The 18,718-nt window shown below is 45.0% G+C and overlaps 1 protein-coding gene across 6 annotated transcripts in view; it reads right to left on the bottom strand.

Moving 5' to 3' along the window:
• The window catches only part of LOC147026263 (uncharacterized), a 44,095-nt gene that overhangs the window by 23,225 nt on the left and 2,152 nt on the right, over positions 1–18,718 (bottom strand). For 2 of the 6 annotated variants that reach the window (XR_015058264.1, XR_015058262.1), the window contains exon 2: positions 7,626–12,067. Coding sequence is in view for 1 of the 6 variants with exons in the window: in XM_085881519.1 (XP_085737645.1) it covers positions 7,633–8,397 (765 nt within the window). In the remaining 5 variants the exon portion in view is untranslated. The other 4 variants (XM_085881519.1, XR_015058260.1, XR_015058261.1 and 1 more) reach the window with 4 other exon arrangements.

Below are 18,718 nucleotides of genomic sequence, written 5' to 3'. Positions count from 1 at the left end.
TATCTGTCTTGGAGACTTGAATTCTTGCAGAAATCTATCTGTAAAGGCCCAGTCACACCTTGACGTTTTAGCCAACGTATGCCGATTTTTGAAATTTTTTTCTAAAACGCTGGCGCACGTTGAATACGTTATGGGTAAGTTTTGATAACATTGAGAGCACGCTGAAAAACACTGCCATACGTCGTTGTACGCTGGCTTTAAACGTTGTACTTTTTGGTTGTCCTCAAATTTTTTCATGCTTGAAATTTCACGACGTATGCCGGCGTATGACTCACACGTTCCGCTACGCTGGCCACAAGTTGTATGCACGGTCTGCGATCGTTGACAGACGTCAACACATGCTACTTGTAAGTTAATCATAAGTTGAGACACGCCGAGGTAATGTTTAGCGTACCCGAAACTTATTTCTAACCTATGATTAACGTGTTGTTGGCACGTTACGCGATCGTTGCCACACGTCGACAGACGTTACTTTTAAGTTACTCATAGGCTGAAAGACGTCGGTATAATGGATCGTCCTTGCGTCAGCGTCCACGGCCACGGCCAGGACACTTATTTGCAGCATTCTTCAAACTTTTCTTCGGCATGACGAGGATGTTCACACTTCGATGTCTAGCTTGGCTATGATTCCAATTGTCCATCGGCAGCGTCTATTTAAAATAGTCGAGTTTGAGCGTTTTAACACGTTCAGAAGAAACGCTTCAAATTTCCAAACCCCAGCGTCAAAAAACAAAGGCGAGTGACAGCAATTTAAATCGTTCATTGTAAACAATGAAAATAGCTGAGTGGTACCGTTTAAATGTCGTTGAGTGTAAAAAAAATCCAATTGTTGAGCGCAAGCTTCTACTTTCAATCGTGGAGATGCAGCCATTTAAATCGTTGAGTGGCAGCCTATGAATAGCAAACCCCACGTCACCGGCAAAGATAAACTGCCGTACGATATGGATAAGTTAGGCTATCGTTGGGCATAGTTTGTGAACGCCGGCTTCACGATAATTATTCGTTGGTATATCGTATCTATAAGTAATCAAAGCGCTTTATGCACATTATTAGTTCATTGTGCATTTGTCCAACCCGTTATGAATAGACCTAAATCGTAAAAACAAGCCATAGCTCATTGTTGAAAAAGCCCCATAAAAAATTAGCCGCGAAGAACTTCGAACAATGGTGCAAAGATGTCTCCTACCCATGGACACGCGGACGCAAGGACGATCCATCATAACCCACACCCTCCCCCTCACACTCACCTACTACTGCCAACATGAACAAACTACTACTAATACTAATACTGATACTGATACTGTTACTGCTGACATGGACATCGACTCAAAAAGGACTCGAAAACACTGTTGGGTTCCCCTTTTATGAACACCATTTTTATATACCAATTCCCAAAATCGCTGGGAACACGTCTTTATATGGCAGTTGTAAGTTAGAAACACGTTCATTTATTTTTTTTGTCGACCGGAAGACGTCATTGGAATACGTCTATGTGTGTTGGGACTACGTAAAGAATTGGTTCAAAGCACGTCAAACATAAGTTAGAAATAAGTTTCGCGTAAAAAAGACATTACCGCGACGTGTTTAGACTTATGAGTAGCTTATAAGTAGCCTTTGTGGACGTGTGTAAGCGTCCACATATCGTGTGTACAACTTATCCCCATCGCATGCGGAACGTGTGTCATACACCGAGTAGGTCGTAAAATTTTGAACATGTTTAAAATTTCTTGACGTACTCTACTTACTACGACGTATGATAGCGTACTTTAGCGTTCTACTCACGTATACCAAACTTACTCATACCGTATTTGACGTGCCCCAACGTTTTAGACACATTTTTCTTAGGTCGGCATACGCTGGCAAGATCGCCAAGGTGTGACCGCGATGTTGTCACTTCCATTTCTACGCCAGTTATGATTCGAATCGTTGTGCGTCAACCTTTTAATAGGCTACGTCACGACATCGTCGGCGATGCGTGCAATGCGCTATGCCTAAGTTAGACTATCGTTGGGCATCGGTTGTGTTGGCCGACAACAGGTTCAGCATTCGTTGGTATAAGTTATCTATAACACAACGAAACGTTCTGTGTCCGTTATTAATGCGTTATACATAAGACCAAGTCGCTATGAATACGTCCGAATCTTTAAAAAAAAAAAACATCAAAAGTTTAACGTAAGCCAGCGTTTTACATACATTTTAATACGTTGCCATCGCTGGCTAAAACGTCAAGGTGTGACCGGGCCTTAAGGCTCACCTGACTGTCCCCTGGGTGGGCTTAGGGTCATGTAGCAGCAGCTGAAACCCGAATCCTGTCCATGTTCGTCCTGATGACTCCATCTTTGCTCTTTTTTTTTTTTTTTTTTTTTTTTTTTTTTTAATACCTTGGTCGAGGCTCGTATGAGAGCTAACACACAACTCACAGCAAGGAGGCATGAGACAAGAGGGGCGGGAGTGGAAGGGACAAAACATTGGGGAACAGACACAGGTGAACTGTGGAAGGGAGAGGGATGGGGATGGGACGGGGAACATGGCGAGGGGAAGATGGACATTAAAGGGACTTTCAGGAAGGAAAGCAGGAGAATTGAAGGAAGTGGGCTTGGGTGGATTATCGGGGGTAGAAAAGATCGAGGATTTGGATGGGGGAAGATAAGAGGTGGTGGTGAACAGCTGTTTTGAAAGCCTGAAGGGAAGAATGGGAAAGAATAGAGTGAGGAAGTTTATTCCAAAGGCGGGAAAAAAGAGGAATGAAAGAGTGAAGATGAGCAGTGATTCGTGATTTTGGTAGTTTTACCAGAAGGGGTTGTTGGCGGACCTTGAGCGCCCTGTGGAAATGTGGTTGGGACAAATCGCAGAGAGAGCAGGGGGGGCAAGGCTGGAGAGGAGTCGGTAGAAGACAGAAAGACCACCGACCAACCTGCGGTGATTGAGTGAGAGGCCCAAAGACTCAGCTTCATTGCGGGAGATGCCAATGATCTTAAAAGCCCTGGTTTCGACAGCGTGAAGTCGAGAAAGGTGGGAGGCAGGAGCACCAGCCCAGAGGGGAGAGCAGTACTCCATCAGGCTACGGACAAAAGCTTTGTAAGTGGTCAGGAGCTCAAGAGGGCCGAGGAAGGACTTTGCACGACGGAGGATTCCCAGTCGGTGACTGGCTTTTGAGGCAAGGTTGGAAATGTGACTTTCCCAGGAAAGGTCATGGCAGATAGTGAGACCTAGAAGTTTGAAAGAAAAGACTTCTTCCAGAGGATTGTTGAGAAAGTGGATGGGGGGGTTTTGTAAACGGTCCTTTCGAAGAGACATAGTGAGAGTGTGAGATTTGTCTGGATTGAAAGACATGTTCCACGTGTTGGACCAGTTTGTGATTTTATCCAGATCTGCAGTGAGCGAAGAAGCTGCTGCTTGCCGGTCTGAGGGATGACAGATGGTACGGCAGAGGGTTGAGTCATCGGCAAAGAGAAATAGAGGATTTTCCAGAGAGTCCGAGAGATCATTGATGAAAACCAGAAAAAGAACAGGGCCCAGAACGCTACCTTGAGGAACTCCAGCCTGCACAGGAAGAGGGGATGAAAGAACTCCATTTAGGGCCACACGTTGACTGCGACAGGAGAGGAAGTCTGCGAGCCATGAGTGGAGATGGCCTTGAATACCATGGGAAGAGAGTTTGGTGAGTAGGGCAGGGTGCCAGACTGTGTCAAAAGCACGTGATATGTCCAGGGATACGGCTCGGATTTCCTGTCTGGCATTGAGGACCTCCATCCATTGATGGGAGAGCAGTAGCAGCATATCTAGGGTAGAGTGACCTGGTCTGAAACCAAATTGATGATTGGAAATCAAGCCATTGGAGAAGAGGAAGGATTTCATGTCTGAAGCGATGATGGATTCCATAACCTTGCTGATGATTGGGAGAAGGCTGATTGGTCTGTAGTTACAGGGATCTGTTTTTGCACCTTTTTATGCAGGGCAGTGATGTTAGCAGATTTCCAAGCAGATGGCAGATGACCTTGGGAAAATGAGAGGGTGAATAGAACAGAGAGAGGGTGAGCAAGAGCAGAAGAGCAGGCTTTGAGGACACGTGGGCTGATGCCGTCTGGACCGGTTGCAGAATCTGACTCGAGGTTTGAAAGCAAGCTCTCCACCTTGTCAGGAGAAAAGGATACAGAGTCCAGGGACAGTTGGGTGCGACTGGGTAAAGTGGGTAGAGATAGTGATGGGTTTGGGACACAAGATTTAGCTGCAAACACCGAGTTTAGACATTCAGCTTTATCACGTGTGGAATCAGCAGTGCGGCCATTTGAGGTAAGGGAGGGGATGGAGGGGGAACATACACCAGAAACAGATTTGATTAAACGCCACCAGGATTTTGAGGAGGGAGAGAGGTTTGAGAGTTCAGACTTGAGATGAGAAAGATGTTGTTTTCTGGCTCTCCTGAGGGTAGCTACACACTTGTTCCGAGCTTTGTGGAAAGAACTGAGATTGCCCTCAGTTGGGTTTGCTTTCCATGAGGCAAAGGCAAGTTGTTTCAGGACAACTGCCTCGCCACAAGCTTCAGTAAACCAAGGGCGGGAGGAAGGGTAAGACAACTGAACACGAGAGGGGATAAATCTGTGCATGAGGGAGAGCAAGTTTCTTTGAAAGAATTCCCAGGATGAGTTGATGTTTGAGAAAGTAGTGATAGGAGACCAGTCTGTAAGTTTGATGGCTGCTCGGAGACCCTGCCAGTCGGCTTGAGTGAAATGCCAGACTCGACGGCGGTGAGGTGGTTCTCTGATAACAGCCAGAGAGATGTCCACTTTAATAAGGACGTGGTCAGAAGAACCAATTGGAGCGAAGGAAGAGCAGCAGATATTGTCAGGGAAATTTGTCAAAATCAGATCCAGAAGAGATGGAGTACCATTGGTTGAGATCCGGGTCGGGAAGTTGACCGATTGAGTCAGTCCCAATGAGTCACAGAAAGCTTTTGCTGATGTCCCATGGCAGGTGAGAGAGGTACCCACACCTAGCCAACTGGCGTGATGACAATTGAAGTCGCCACATAAGAGGAAGAGAGAGTTTGGATGAGAAGATAGAAGATGGTCCATGTTTTCGGAGAGTGAGGTGTAGATGGAGTCATCACTGTTCGGTGGACGGTACAGTACACATATAAACATGAGGTGGGAGTGGAGGGGAAGCCGAAGCCAGAGGTATTTCTGGGGGTGTGGGGGAGTGAGAGCAGTGCAGGGAGAGTGAGGAATAGAGTCTTTGATGAAGAGAGCAACACCTCCACCAGGACGAGGCTCAGGTCTGTCATACCGTAAGAGGGAGTAACCAGGGAGAGATACTTGGGAGTCAGACACGTCTTGGGAGAGGAAAGTTTCTGTTAGGCAGATAATGTCTGGTTTGTCAGTGGCAACCTGCATGGAAAGATCTGAAAGGTTTGAGCGAAGGCCCCGGATATTTGAGGTCCACACTTTTAATGAAGAGGTAGGGGAGGAGGCTTTTGGTGCAGGAGGTGGAGGGGCGGGGGAGGGTCGGACGAGGGACGAGGGGGAGGTAAGGAGGGTTGCTGAAGGAGTGTGGGGTATTGCAGAATAGCGAGGGGAGGGGGCCGAATGAGGAGGAGAAAAGGCTCTGTGGTGCTGTGAGAGAGGGGGACAAGAGACAAGGAAGATGGCAGTTGAGGATTTGAGGAGGTGGAGTGAAGAGATGGAGGTGAGAGGGCAGTGGAGGGAGGCAGGTTGGTGGATGAGAGGGGGGCAACTTAGAGAAGGAAGAGTGAGGGGGATGAAAGGTGGGAGAAAGGTGAGGGGGAATTTTTGAAAGAGGTGAGAGGGAGGCTTGGAGGGAGAAGAGTGGGATGGTTGCTTTGAGAGTGAGAGTGAGGGGTGAGGGGGGTGAGTTGGCACTGAAGTTGGAAAAAAGAATGGTTGATGGAAAGCGAGCATCCATGGCAAACTGTGGTTTTTAAAAGTTTTAGGTCAGAGATAAGATTTAACACAATTCTTGATGGATGCAATGAAGGCGAATTCAGAGCATGGAGAGAAGAAGCGCTGTAATAGTTGGATTTTTTAGGCAAGGAATGAAGGAGAGGTCGAAATGAGAGCAGTCTGTTAAAATAGCAGAAGAGTAGTGCATTGTGAAACAGTAAAGAGTACCACATGTGTGAGAGAGGAAGATGAAGCATTATAAGATCGTTTTTGTTGTTAATATTAATGTATGAGAGAGTTCAACAGATTAGGTCATGGAAGTGTAAAAAAAAAAAAAAAGAAATCGAGGAAGACGAGGAGGAAGTTAAGAGGAAGAAGTAGCAGAATCGGGAGAAGGTTGTTGTTGGGGTTTTTTTTTTTTTTTTTTTTTTTTTTTTTGAGATAAGAAAGAGATTAGTTGGGAGAATGGGGGATGTTTGGAAAGTGGGGAGGATGAAAATTGAAGGTAATGGGGAAGATAGAAATTGAAGGTAATGGGGAGAAAAAACAAACAAACAAAAAAAAAAAAACGATCGAACACCAAGTGGAACCGGTAGGCCTCAAGCCTAGGACTAGGCCTCAAACACCAGGTGAGAACGTCGACATAAATACTCACAAAATAGCACGATTTTTGAAGCAAAACCGAACTAGGAACACACATTAACATGTAGGTGAGAAAATTAAACAGTTAAAACGGGACAAATAACAACCGGAACTTAACTTTGAGACTTACTTCTTCGGGTTCCTTCTTGGTCTTCCAATTTTCTTATATAATCGATATCTTCCATAGTTTTTGTTCCTCTTGAATGCATTTAATAAACTGACTGATTTGTTTTGTGAAGCCTGAATAGAAGCATTTCTTTAGTGCTTTTTAATTCTTTGCAAGTGTCTCTGTTGTTCTTCCATCAGCGTTTCCATTGTGCTATTCAGTCTGGAAGTTGGTGTTTTCTGGAGCTCTAATCATACTTCTATCTGTCTTCTGGCATTGTTATGGTCAGCGACAGCAGATCTTTACTGGAGAATATTTGAAGGATTTAGACTCTCCACCATGAAAACTAAACACGTGATTGTTGTTGATGCGATTTATTTACGTGACATCACGGGACATGGATGAGGTGCAAATCTCTGGCAGAGATAAATGCAGAATAATTGTCAATTTCATGGTGACCTAATCATGTAATGCTGCATTGTGCCGAATGTTTTCACATTTAGTCCATTTGCCGTTATTATGTGTTCCATTGTCAACCTTCTTGATGTGGAAAGTGTATGGTTTTATGATTGTTTTGGACTAACATGGGTCCATTAATAAAATTCAGGTTGGTTGCCGGGGTGGCGACCTTGGGGAACTCCTGTAATTTGCATAAATTCAAGATGGCCGCTATAGGTCAGACGATGGGGCTAAGTTTTTAATCGGTCAACATATAATCCTGTGTAATACCTCTTCTCCATATGATTTTGACATGAGGAATTCAATTTTGGGGTTATTTTTTTATGTTCAGGAATAAATAGAGGTTCACATGAAATGTCCATTACTATTTTCTGCTGAAAATTATGCAACACCAATGCAAAAGTGAAGTCATGAATGGTTCACAACAGTATGTTGATAATCAGAAAGCATACACATTGTCATGTCATCATATTGGACATCTTAGGAACAGAGGACATAGAGCCTCGTAGACAACTTACGTATCGTTCATTCCCATTCATTGTACTCGTCCCCTTCCGTATCCTTGTCTCTTTCCAGTTCTGCTTCGACACTCCCTTCTTCCACTTCACTTTCACTGTCCTCCACAGTCTTGTGTGGGTTGAAGCACTCGTCACTGCAACCACAAGTGCAGTATAGCGTGCAGGAGATCTTTGCATGGTGACAACTGCAACTTGCAGTACTGCAAGCCTTCCGCTCTGCTTTGCATCCACACCGCACAACATCCATGAGGTCCAAAGGGGCTGGTGGAGTAGCAAAAGTTGCTGGCACTGGGATTCCATCTCTGCTGTCCCATCCATATTTTGTAATGTCAAGTTCAGGTGGGGCCTGCTGATCAGCTGATTTTGCAAGTACTGTCTGTAGATGTGCACGCAAAATATGTAGGAAGAGATTGATCTCAGTTGGAGGGAATGCCATGAGCTTGAGGGTCTTGCCAGACTTCCTTGTGTACATATAGTACCTCATCTCACTCATCGTGGTACCTTCTGGCTGACCATACAGGGCACAGAAGAATGTCCGCCCTGCTTCCATGAGCTGTTCATGGCTTGCGATCAGCTCGCCAAGTGCGGAGTACAAACCAGGGAAGTTGCCAGCTCTCAGTGTCTTCAGGGCTGACACTTTGCCCTTGCCGTATGGGTATGACGTGGTATCTGAGCCAGTGATGTAGTGCATTTCCAAAAGCTGCAGACACTTGGGGCCAAGCTGGTCACAGGTGGTGTTGATATCCCAAATTGCTCCATCCCACCTTTCCATCTGCACTGTGGCCTGGATGTTGGTAAACCAAACAAACCCAGTAAACCATCAATACAAAAACATCAGTGTCATCAGAGAGGATACGTATCACTCTTGCATTACATTCAGCAGCCATGAGCAGGTGTGAGATCATTGTAATGTCTGCTTCATCATGGTTGAACGCACCATGGCTACGGCTCTCCACAGTAACTCCTTCACCAAAGTTATAGGTACTCAAAACCTTGGACAGCTGCAACTTGTTCTGCTTGTTTTTCAGGATAGCGTCTTGACTAGGCAGGGGAATGTTTATTGTGAGGTCATAGTTGATGGAACCAATGCCAGCACGCCTCACTCGTTCATGGTCCTTTGCAGAAACATCATAATATTTGTCAAAGACCAAGATCTTCTGACCAGCAATGGTAGACAGCCTTGTCTTGATGGACTCAACTAAGACTGACACAGTTCCCCTGAATGGCCAGACAATATGATAGAGAAGTTGGCTCGCATCAACAATGGTAAGATCTGGTTGCAGAGGCTGTTGTGCTTGAACACAGAGTTTGTGTGCCAGTGGTGCTTTGTTGCCTTTCCTTAAGCACCCATATTCATCAATCAGTGAGGGGGGTACTGCGCAGAGCTCAAACTGGAAGATAGGTCCCAGCTCCATTTGTCTTTGCTGTCCAATAGTCAGCAGCCTGAGGAAGATGGTTTCTCGATCAAAGATCGTCTTGTCCCCAATTTTCACTCCTTTCTGGAAGTGCTCCATTGTCTTAATGGGGCATGAGATGGTTGCATGGAATCCACCTGGAAGGGATGCATGGAACTCTGCAACCATTTTCTGACCTATAACCACGGAATCCTCAACATTCACTTCAGCTTCTCGGGGAGCAATTCGACCATTGGCAATGTTGTACGGATGTGGTGAGTGATTCTCAAGAGGATGAGACATTCGACAATTCAAGTAAAATCTGGCGCCTATCATCTGCATCAAGTTCTCTCCTCTTCTTCCCCTCCTCCTTGTGGCATGGTCCGATTCTTGTGTCCTTTTCTCTCACTTGGTCTTCATTGTCCTTGTTTGAGGAGTCAGGGTAGATGTGCTCCATTGTATCTGAGATGTAGGCAGTGACAGGAAAGGAATCGATCCACTCTGCTACCATTTCTGGAGAAAGAGTCATACCCTTGAGGCCACCCTTGCCAATTCTAATAGCAGTTTGTTCACCAAACTGATCAGAGCTCACACCATTCCAAATGCCTTCCTGGTGACGACACACAAAAGCACCTGATATGAGCTCTGACTTGGCATCTGGTGGCAGCAGATAGCGCATCTCCAGAAGGTGATGGGTGATGTAACGGGCATAGTGATGGTGACCAGCAACAAAGAAGTAGGGAAGCATGCGTTCAAGTGTTAGCTGTTGCAGCAGGAAGTCTGCCTCCCTCTCACTACGCAGAAGTTGATGAACAAGCAGAGTAGGCTTGATGAAGTTATCAACTCAGTGCTTCCCAGTTAGGTGCTGTCTGCATGTCTCAAGGTAGCTGCACAACTCCTGGAATGTCTTGGGGCCGGTGGTGAGGAAGGAAATGAGAAGGGCAGTCGAAATCATCCGGAAGGCTCTCATTGATCGAACCCAGGACTTGTCACTCATGATTCCTGCCAGGCCCCCGAATGCTGAACTGATGAGAGTCTCAACACCAGACCCACGCAGGAGTTTGCCAATGCAACCACAGAAGGACTGCACAGTGTGCATTATCCCAGGCCTCAGAATCACATTTTTAAAGCGATCAACGTCATGCCACTTGATTTGGCAAGCCACCATGTAGAGCTGGAGATCCACAGAGATGTGGACATAAGTCATTCCCATATCAGTCAATGACTTCTGAAGATACTCCAGTGAAGTCACTACAGTGTCTGGATGAGAAGCTTTGGCATCAATAAGGGGTCCGAACATGTAGGTACTTGCTGGCTTTTTTTCTGCATGACTGGTGAATGCTTCTTGGTTGTTGAACCCACCCCATTCCATGGCGTTCACCTGTGTGCTGACTGTGTTTAGCCACTTCATGTCCTTTTCCTGTGCAGCAGCTAAACTAGGTTGCCGGGCACACACTTCTTGGTAGGAGAATCCAGAGGTTGCATCCACAGCCGGGGGGTTCACTTTGGATGGCCCAGTGTAGTGCTGCAGAGGAAGGCTCCCTGATGAGCTGCTGCTTGTCCTAGACTGGGCAGCTTTCTTAGACAGTCATGGGATAATAAGGTCGCTCTTCCCTGGGTGAGCATGCCCATACTCAAGAATGCCTGCAGGATGGGGTTGCTGAAATTCATGTGAGAGGACATGAGTAGTGCGCCGACCATTAGGCGTGAACACTTGCTGATCAAGATAGTCAAACCAGGAAAAAATCACGCCAACAGTTCTACTCAAACCCATGAATTGGTGGAGAAGTTGAGCATTGTCACCGAGAAAATGAGCAGCGGATTTCCTGAATCTCAGGACCTCATCATATGACGTTGTGAACCCATGTTCATGAAGGAGCTTTAGAAGATCAGAACTGCCATGGCGGTGCAGTAGTTTGACAGCTAGTCCTAATGTTGTCTGATTTCTGGTTCCTGTAACATGACTTTGAATTGACTGGCTCAGGCTTAGAGATTTGTTGGTCATTTCACCACCAGACACCAAGTCTGAAATCAACCTCAGTAAAGTTGGGCTTGTTGCCTTGATTGTGTTGGCCTGTGTAAATTCTGAGAGGTCATAATTGGCACTGTTGTACTTGACTGAGCATGCCTCCTTCTTGATCTGCCTTACCACAGAATCAATACTCCTCTCATCTGCATCATCCACTTTAACCATTTTCAGATGGTTAGCAATGGAATCACGGAAACCAACAATGGTAGCACATCCATCTACCCGAACTAACATAACGTCCTTACTCATGCAGTCTGTGAGTTTGCTAAACCTATCACGTCGAGTGAGTTTGCCACCAAGATCACAGTACAGGGAATGCAGTTCAACGCTATTCCACATCTTTGACCTGTCACAATTCATGCGCTCTATGACGTTCTTTAGGGCACTTTCTTCTGCAACACCAGTTGGCAAATCAGCAAATTTAGGGACTGTCATGAAACTGTTATAACAGCGTACATGGTATTTGCACTCAGCCGCAGGGAGATCAACCAAATATCCAATATGTAACTTGACAGTTCTGGCTACTTCATCATTACGTTGCTCAGCAGCATTAATGATGGCATCTTTCATAGTTGGGATGGGATTACCTTCCTTGTCAAAACGTTCTTTAGTCATGCACTGACGAACACGATCCCATCTTTCTGGATGTTCGTCATCAACAGGTTAACATTCTTTGCCACAAAAAATGCAGTCACATTTGTAAACAAACGCACCACTGCCTGTTGCCTGTGTGCGGGATCTTGTCACTGTAACACAATCATCTTCAGCTTTTCTTTTCTGTGATTTATGAAGTCTCTCAATTTTTTGTTTTGATGTGTAAGTACAGTAGCATCCTTTGTGACATTCTATGCGAACAGCATCACCACCACCAACAACAATGTCCTGTAGTTTTGCACGTAGCTTTTCATCTCCACGGGCTTTGGCACAGGAGATCAATGTCTTGATCCCTTGATCAGCGAATTTCTTCAATTCCCCTCCACCATGACACACGGGAAGAATGCACCTTGAATCAGCCATATCTGTAAAAACAAAACGATGAATTAGTAACTCGCATTAATGTCGTATGTGAGCGTCCAGTTGTCAGAATAGTGACCTTGTTGTCATTCAAAATGTATCTCACACGGCAAACAATTGCCAGGAACTCGAACATTGACCTCAAATTTACTTCTAATCACAAAAATAAGGTTCAATATCGATTCCTCATGCCAAAATTATATGGAAAAGCTGTCTCATGTGTAATTTTAAGTTCATTACCTATAAAGTTATATTTTCAGCCCGGTCGATGACGGCCATCTTGTATTTGCGCAAAAATAACAGATTTCCCCATGGTTGCCATCCGGGCAACCAAGCTTAATTTTGTCTATGCATGCCTGTGAACAAGAAACCACCATAAAACCATACACTTTTGAGGACAACAAGGTTACTTCTCTGGCAAATGGACGAATTGGGATCAAAGGTGGAAGTAACAATCTCGATACCATGTATGTCCACCTTCGTCAGCAATCACTGCATCGTCACATTGACCATATGAGCACTCAAATCTGAGTCTGGAGAATGGCATTCCATGCCCCGAATCAGCTCCTGTTGTTGCTCATTGAGGGTCTGTGGTTGTCCTGTTCTTGTTCATTGAGGGTCTGTGGTTGTTCTTGGCTCAGGGATGTTCATTTGGATTAAAATCTGGTGAGATGGCAGGCCAGGGTGTCACGAGATCAATGTTGGCATTGACAATAATTGTCCTTGCTCGAATGGCCCTGTGAACAGGAGCGTTATCATGCAGAAAGAAGATTCCTGGACCATGTTTTTGAAGAGTAGGCAACATATGTTAAGATCACATTAATTTATTGTTCTACCAATACATTGCCATGGACACAGATCAAGTTGGTACGAAAGGTTTCGGCAATACCACCCCACATCATGACACTTCCACATCCAAAATTTTCTGCTTGCTGAACCCAGACTGGGGCATATTGCTCATTACTTCTTCTGTAGACCTGCAAGTGTGTGTGTGGATGTCGTGATTTATTTATTTATTTATTTTGGGGGGGTGCAGAGTCATGGTTCGTGGAAGAGCTGGAACACTGAATGGATCAGGATGCAACAGACCAAAAGGAACAGTAGAGAGAGGGGGGAGGGATACACAATCAGCAGGGTGAAAGGGTAGAGGAAGACTTGGACAAATAATTAATGGATGTGGGGAGGAATGATGGGTAGGGGAGGATGTATGAGATGGAAAAGATGGATACAGAAGCAAGCTCGAAGGAAGTAAAAACTGGAAGTTTGGAAGGAGGTGGGATTGGGGGTGGGGGAGGAGGTTAATGGTGGTAGAAAAGATCATTGTGGATGGGGGATGATTTGAGATGGTGGTGAACAGTTGTCTTGAAGAATTAGAGTGCAGAATGAGATTGAAGAGAATGTGGAAGTTGGTTACACAGGTGGGGAAAAAACCCGAATGAATGAGAATGAGAAGGTGAGTAGTGAGTGATTCTGGATTTTGGGAGTTTCACCAGAAGGGGTTGATGGTGGAGAGTATGTGCCCAGTAAAAACCTAGGGGAGGGGGGGGGAGAGAAAGCATGGAAAGAGCAGAGGGTGCAAGACCAGAAAGGCAATAGAAGACAGAGACCTGTCTGCAATAGGAAAGTGATAGGCCCATAGACTCAGCTTCATCACAGAATAACCTTGAAGGGTTTGGTTTCCATGGTGTAAAGGTGAGCAAGGTGTGAGGTAGGAAGACCAGCCCAGAGGGGAGAGCAGTGCTCCATCAAGATCGTCTTGGTTGATAGGAGTTCAGGTGTGCCAAGGAAGGACTTTGGAGGCCAACTTTGAAATGTGGTTTGTGCAAGAAAGATCATCGCTGACAGTTAGACCCAGGAGTTGGAGTGACTGAACTTCCTGATTAGGATTGTTAAGAAGGTGTCTGGGGAAGGGGGTAAGGGGGTTTGCCCCATGTTCCAGAGAGAGATAGAGAGATAGGGAGATTCAGATTTGTCTGAATTGAAAGATATATTCCAAATGTTTGACCAACTTGTGATTTTTGTCAAGGTCTGAAGAGAGGGAAGAGAAAGAGGCTGCTATCTGCCTATTTGGAGGAAGAGGGATGTCACAATAGAGGGTGTAGTCATCAGTAAAGAGATAAAGGGGATTTTCCAGAGTCAGAGAGAGTGTTGAGGAAGACTACAAATAAGACTGGACCCAGAACACTGTTGGAGAACTCCAGCCTTAACAGTGAGAAGAGATTAAAGGATTCCAATGAGAGTAGAGGAAGTCAGTAACCCAATAGTTTGATTTTGATGCCATAGGCAGAGAGTTTGGAGAGTAAGGCGGGATGCCATACTCTGTCGAAGTTCGATATATGTCCAGAGAGATGGCCCTGATCTCATGTCTGATATTGAGGGCTTCCATACATTGTTGGGTGAGTAGAAGCAGTATGTCCAAGGTAGAGTGACAAAGTCTTACTCTGAATTGAAGATCTGAGATGAGGCTGTTGGAGAAGAGGAAGGATTTCATATCAACTGCAATGATGCATTCCATGACCTTGCTGATTGAAAGTAAGCTATGACCGGTCTGTAGTTAAGGGGATCACATTTTGTACCTTTTTATGTAAAGCAGTGCTGTTGGCTGATTTTCAAACATATGGAAGATGACCTGAGGCAAATGATAGGGTGAAAAGGGAAGAAAGAGGATCTGCAAGAGGAGCAGAGCAGGTTTTAGGACACGTGAGCTGATGCAATGCAGTCCAGTTGCAGAATCAGAGTCGAGGGTTGCCAGAAATGACTTCGCCTTCTCAGGTACAAAAGACACAGAGTCCTGGAGCAGTTGGGAATGACTGGGATTTATGGGTACAGAGAGGGAGGGGTTAGGGACACAAGATGTTGAAGTAAACACAGAATTGAAGTATTTGGCCTTTTGGGAGGGGGGGGTGTATGGTACCATTTGAAGGAGAGGGAAGGGATGAAGGGGGCAGCATACACCAGAGGACTTAACAAGGTGCCACCAAGTTTTAGAGGAGGGAGACAATTTTAAAGTTCAATCTTGAGGTTGGACAGATGCTGTTTTCTGGATTTTCTGAGAGTGGACACACACGCACACTGGATCTGTGCATGACAGAGACAGAGACAGAGACAGAGACAGAGACAGCAGGTTTGTACAGAAGAATTTCCAAGCTGCGTTCATATCAGAGGCAGAGGATGAGATCAGTCCTGAAGTGAGATGGCTGCTTTCAGTCCCTGCCAATCTGCCTGAATGAGCTGCCAGTCTCACAGGTATTGAGGAAGCTCTTTGAGAACTGCCAGAGAGATGTTGATGATGAGAGATGATCAGATGAACCACTTGGAGTAGAGGAAGAGAGGGAGACCGGAGGTATAGTAGGGTCATTTGCTTGGAATCCGTGACCATTTTGTTCCTACATTTTTCTCTCCATGGATTTGACAACCTGAACCATTTTAAAGGAAAATTAGCTCCTATGCCCCTCTGAAAAATGACGGCTAACTGTGCGAGAGCCCAATATTCAAAATGGCCACCAACACCATCTTGAAAAACATGAAATGTAATATCTCTGGCATCAGATGAGCTACAAGGACGAATGAGGTGTCATTTTTCAATAATTCTGGCATTACAAATCCACTGGAATGGTTAGTATAGAGTTTCGGGATCATTCTGACCTCTAAATCCAAGCTGGCCGCCAATGCCATCTCAAAAAACATGAAATGTAATATCTCTGGCATTAGATGAGCTACAAGGACGAATGAGGTGTCATTTTTCACTAATTATGGCATTACAAATCCACTGGAATGGTTATTGTAGAGTTTAGGATTCATCCTGACCTCTAAATCCAAGATGGCCATTGTCCGCCATCTTGAAAAACATGAAATGTAATGTCTCTGGCACAAGATAAGCTAGATGGGCATGTGAGTTGTTTTCCACTAATTTTAGCATATCTAATATTACTTTTTATATTATTTCAGATGCATCGCATGCCCACGATACGGCGAAGTGGGGAAAAAAATCAAGTGTATATCTAATATTACTTTTTATACTGTTTCAGCTGCATCGCCTCCCCAGATACAACGAAATGGCAAAAAAAAATCAAGTGTATATCTAATATTACTTTTGTACTGTTTCAAATGCATCGCATGCCCATCTAATGAAAATCGCCGACTTGTGAAGTGACCGAAATAATGGATAATAGAAGAGAGAGTGAAGAGTTACCAGACAAGACATTAAATGAATATGAGTGCATTTTACTCTGTGGTAAGCGATGTACCGCAGATGATACTTTGGAAAACATTACACCTGAGATGTGGGAATCCATCCGGGAAAAGTCTTTACAATGGAAAGAACTTGATAAGTTTCAACATATACATGAAAATGTGGATTGGGAGAAGGGACCAAAGGGTCACCACATGCATAGCACTTGATACGCATCATTATCCAGCAAGTGCAAGCTCTCTCAAGCCGAAAAACGCAAACACAAATCCGAGGAACACCTTGAAAGAGATGAAGCATCAGATCAACAAGACCCTTCCCCAGAGGCCAGTGCACCTAAAAGGCTCCGCTCCAGTATGGGTGTCCTTCACGATAAGACTCTATGTGTGTGGTGCATGAAAGGGGCATACAAGAGTAGTGATCGTGATGAGCAGATTTTACTCCTTATCAACAATAGATGCCTGGACTAAATTCAAGTTACATACTGTCCGTCTGGAAGATGAGGTCATGAGATTGAGACTTGACACTGATTGCATCCATTCCAGATAGTCAAACAGCATTTGGGTTGGAAATCCGCTACCATTGTGCGTGCTGGCGCAAATATGTAAGTGACCACAAGCCCCTTTCAGATGAAAGCACTCAACATCTGCAGCGTGTAAACCTCCGAGAGGCCCAAGCTCTCTTCTTTCGTCATCTTCAAAGACCACGAAATTCGCACACTGCAAGGCCTGATGCAGGACTATAAGCGGATTATCTCAAATCACGGACATAACTTAGTAGTAAAATCCAGCTACTTAAAGGAAATTCTCATCAATGAATTTGGGGAACACATCGGATTTCATGAACGCATTCAAAAGAATCTGAGTGAACTGGTATATGATACAACAGCAGCAGGTACATATATCGAGGCGGCAATATCTTCATTGGGTGTCAGCAATGATCAGTTGGTGATGAATATTGCGGCATGACTCAAAGAGCAAGTCATCAGGACAAATACTATTCCCTGGCTCCCATACATACACGAGTTGGAGAGAGAAGAAGACCGCAGTGAGCTCCTGCTGAAGCTGCTCACATGGCTGAAACACCCAAATAAGTCTGCAATTGATGACAGTCCATTCGTCCGATCGATTGCATCTATCCTCACAAGCTACATCACTGGAAAACGCACTGCATTTGAGATAAATCTCTCTGTCTTGCTACATGGACTGACCAAGAGTAAGGAGATAGTCGACATAATGCACAAAGATGGACTGGGCATCAGTTACAATGACGTACTTATGCTGCGAGATTTTTGGGTGGTCAATGACCTCAAGTGCTCATCTGATTGCCCCTTCGAACTAGCTGAGGGTAAGCCTGCTATCGCTATAGTCGACAACGATGACTTCAAGAGCGACACACTGACCGGTGCTGTCCAGTCACACCGCACTAATGTCATGTTTGTGCAGCCAGAATCACTTGATATAGAACTTCCTTCCGAGAATCACGAGGATAGACCAGTTCCCAGTGCCAACTTTGCATCAAACCTCTCAACAACTCTCAAAGAGCTCGGAAGTGAAATGCAAAAAAGTCATCCCATACAACACAGCGAAGCGTGGGGTACCACCTCTCAGGAAGCCACCAGCTGATCAAAGTACTCCTCCTCTTGACACATCGGTGCAAAGAATTCGTGGTGTGATCCATGCATTGGCCAGGGCGCAAGATGACCGAACGAGACCTAAGCCAGACTGTGCCTGGGTTTTCAGTGTTTCATGCCAGCATGTCAAATGCAGATGAGAAGAGTCGAGCAATATACCACATGACCTATCCCAACCCACCCAGTAAGACAATTTTCAATGTTGTGATGTGTAAGCTTGCAAAATCAATCGTTTTTGCAAAATCAAAAATTATCTCATTCATGTTTTTCAAGATGGCGGACAGTGGCCATCTTGGATTTAGAGGTCAGGATGAATCCTAAACTCTACAATAACCATTCCAGTGGATTTATAATGCCATAATTAGTGAAAAATGACACCTCATTCGTCCTTGTAGCTCATCTGATGCCAGAGATATTACATTTCGTGTTTTTCAAGATGGCGTTGGCAGCCATTTTGAATATTGGGCTCCAGCAGAGTTTGCCGTCATTTTTCAGAGGGGCATAGGAGCTAATTTTCCTTTAAAATGGTTCAGGTTGTCAAACAAAATGGTCACGGATTCCAAGCAATTGACCCTACTAGTAGGGATGTGTGTCACCACCAATTCCAGAATAGAGAATTTGCCATTGGGAGAAATCCGGGTTGGAAAGTTTACAGATTGCACCATTCCATGGAGTTGTATAAGTCCTTTGCTGAAGTGCCGCGGCTGGTGAGAGGTTCCAACACCCTGCCAAGTTGCATGGTGACAACTGAAATTGCCATATATGAGGAAGAGAGAGTTGGGATGAGTGGTTAAAAGTTGGTCCATGTTGGCTGAGAGAGAAGATAAAGATGGA

Source organism: Eptatretus burgeri, chromosome 5 (genome assembly GCF_056783735.1).
Source record: "Eptatretus burgeri isolate ZD-2024b chromosome 5, Ebu_testis_v1, whole genome shotgun sequence".
NCBI classification, from domain to species: Eukaryota; Metazoa; Chordata; class Myxini; order Myxiniformes; family Myxinidae; genus Eptatretus; species Eptatretus burgeri.
This window is presented reverse-complemented; position numbering and strand designations above follow the sequence as displayed.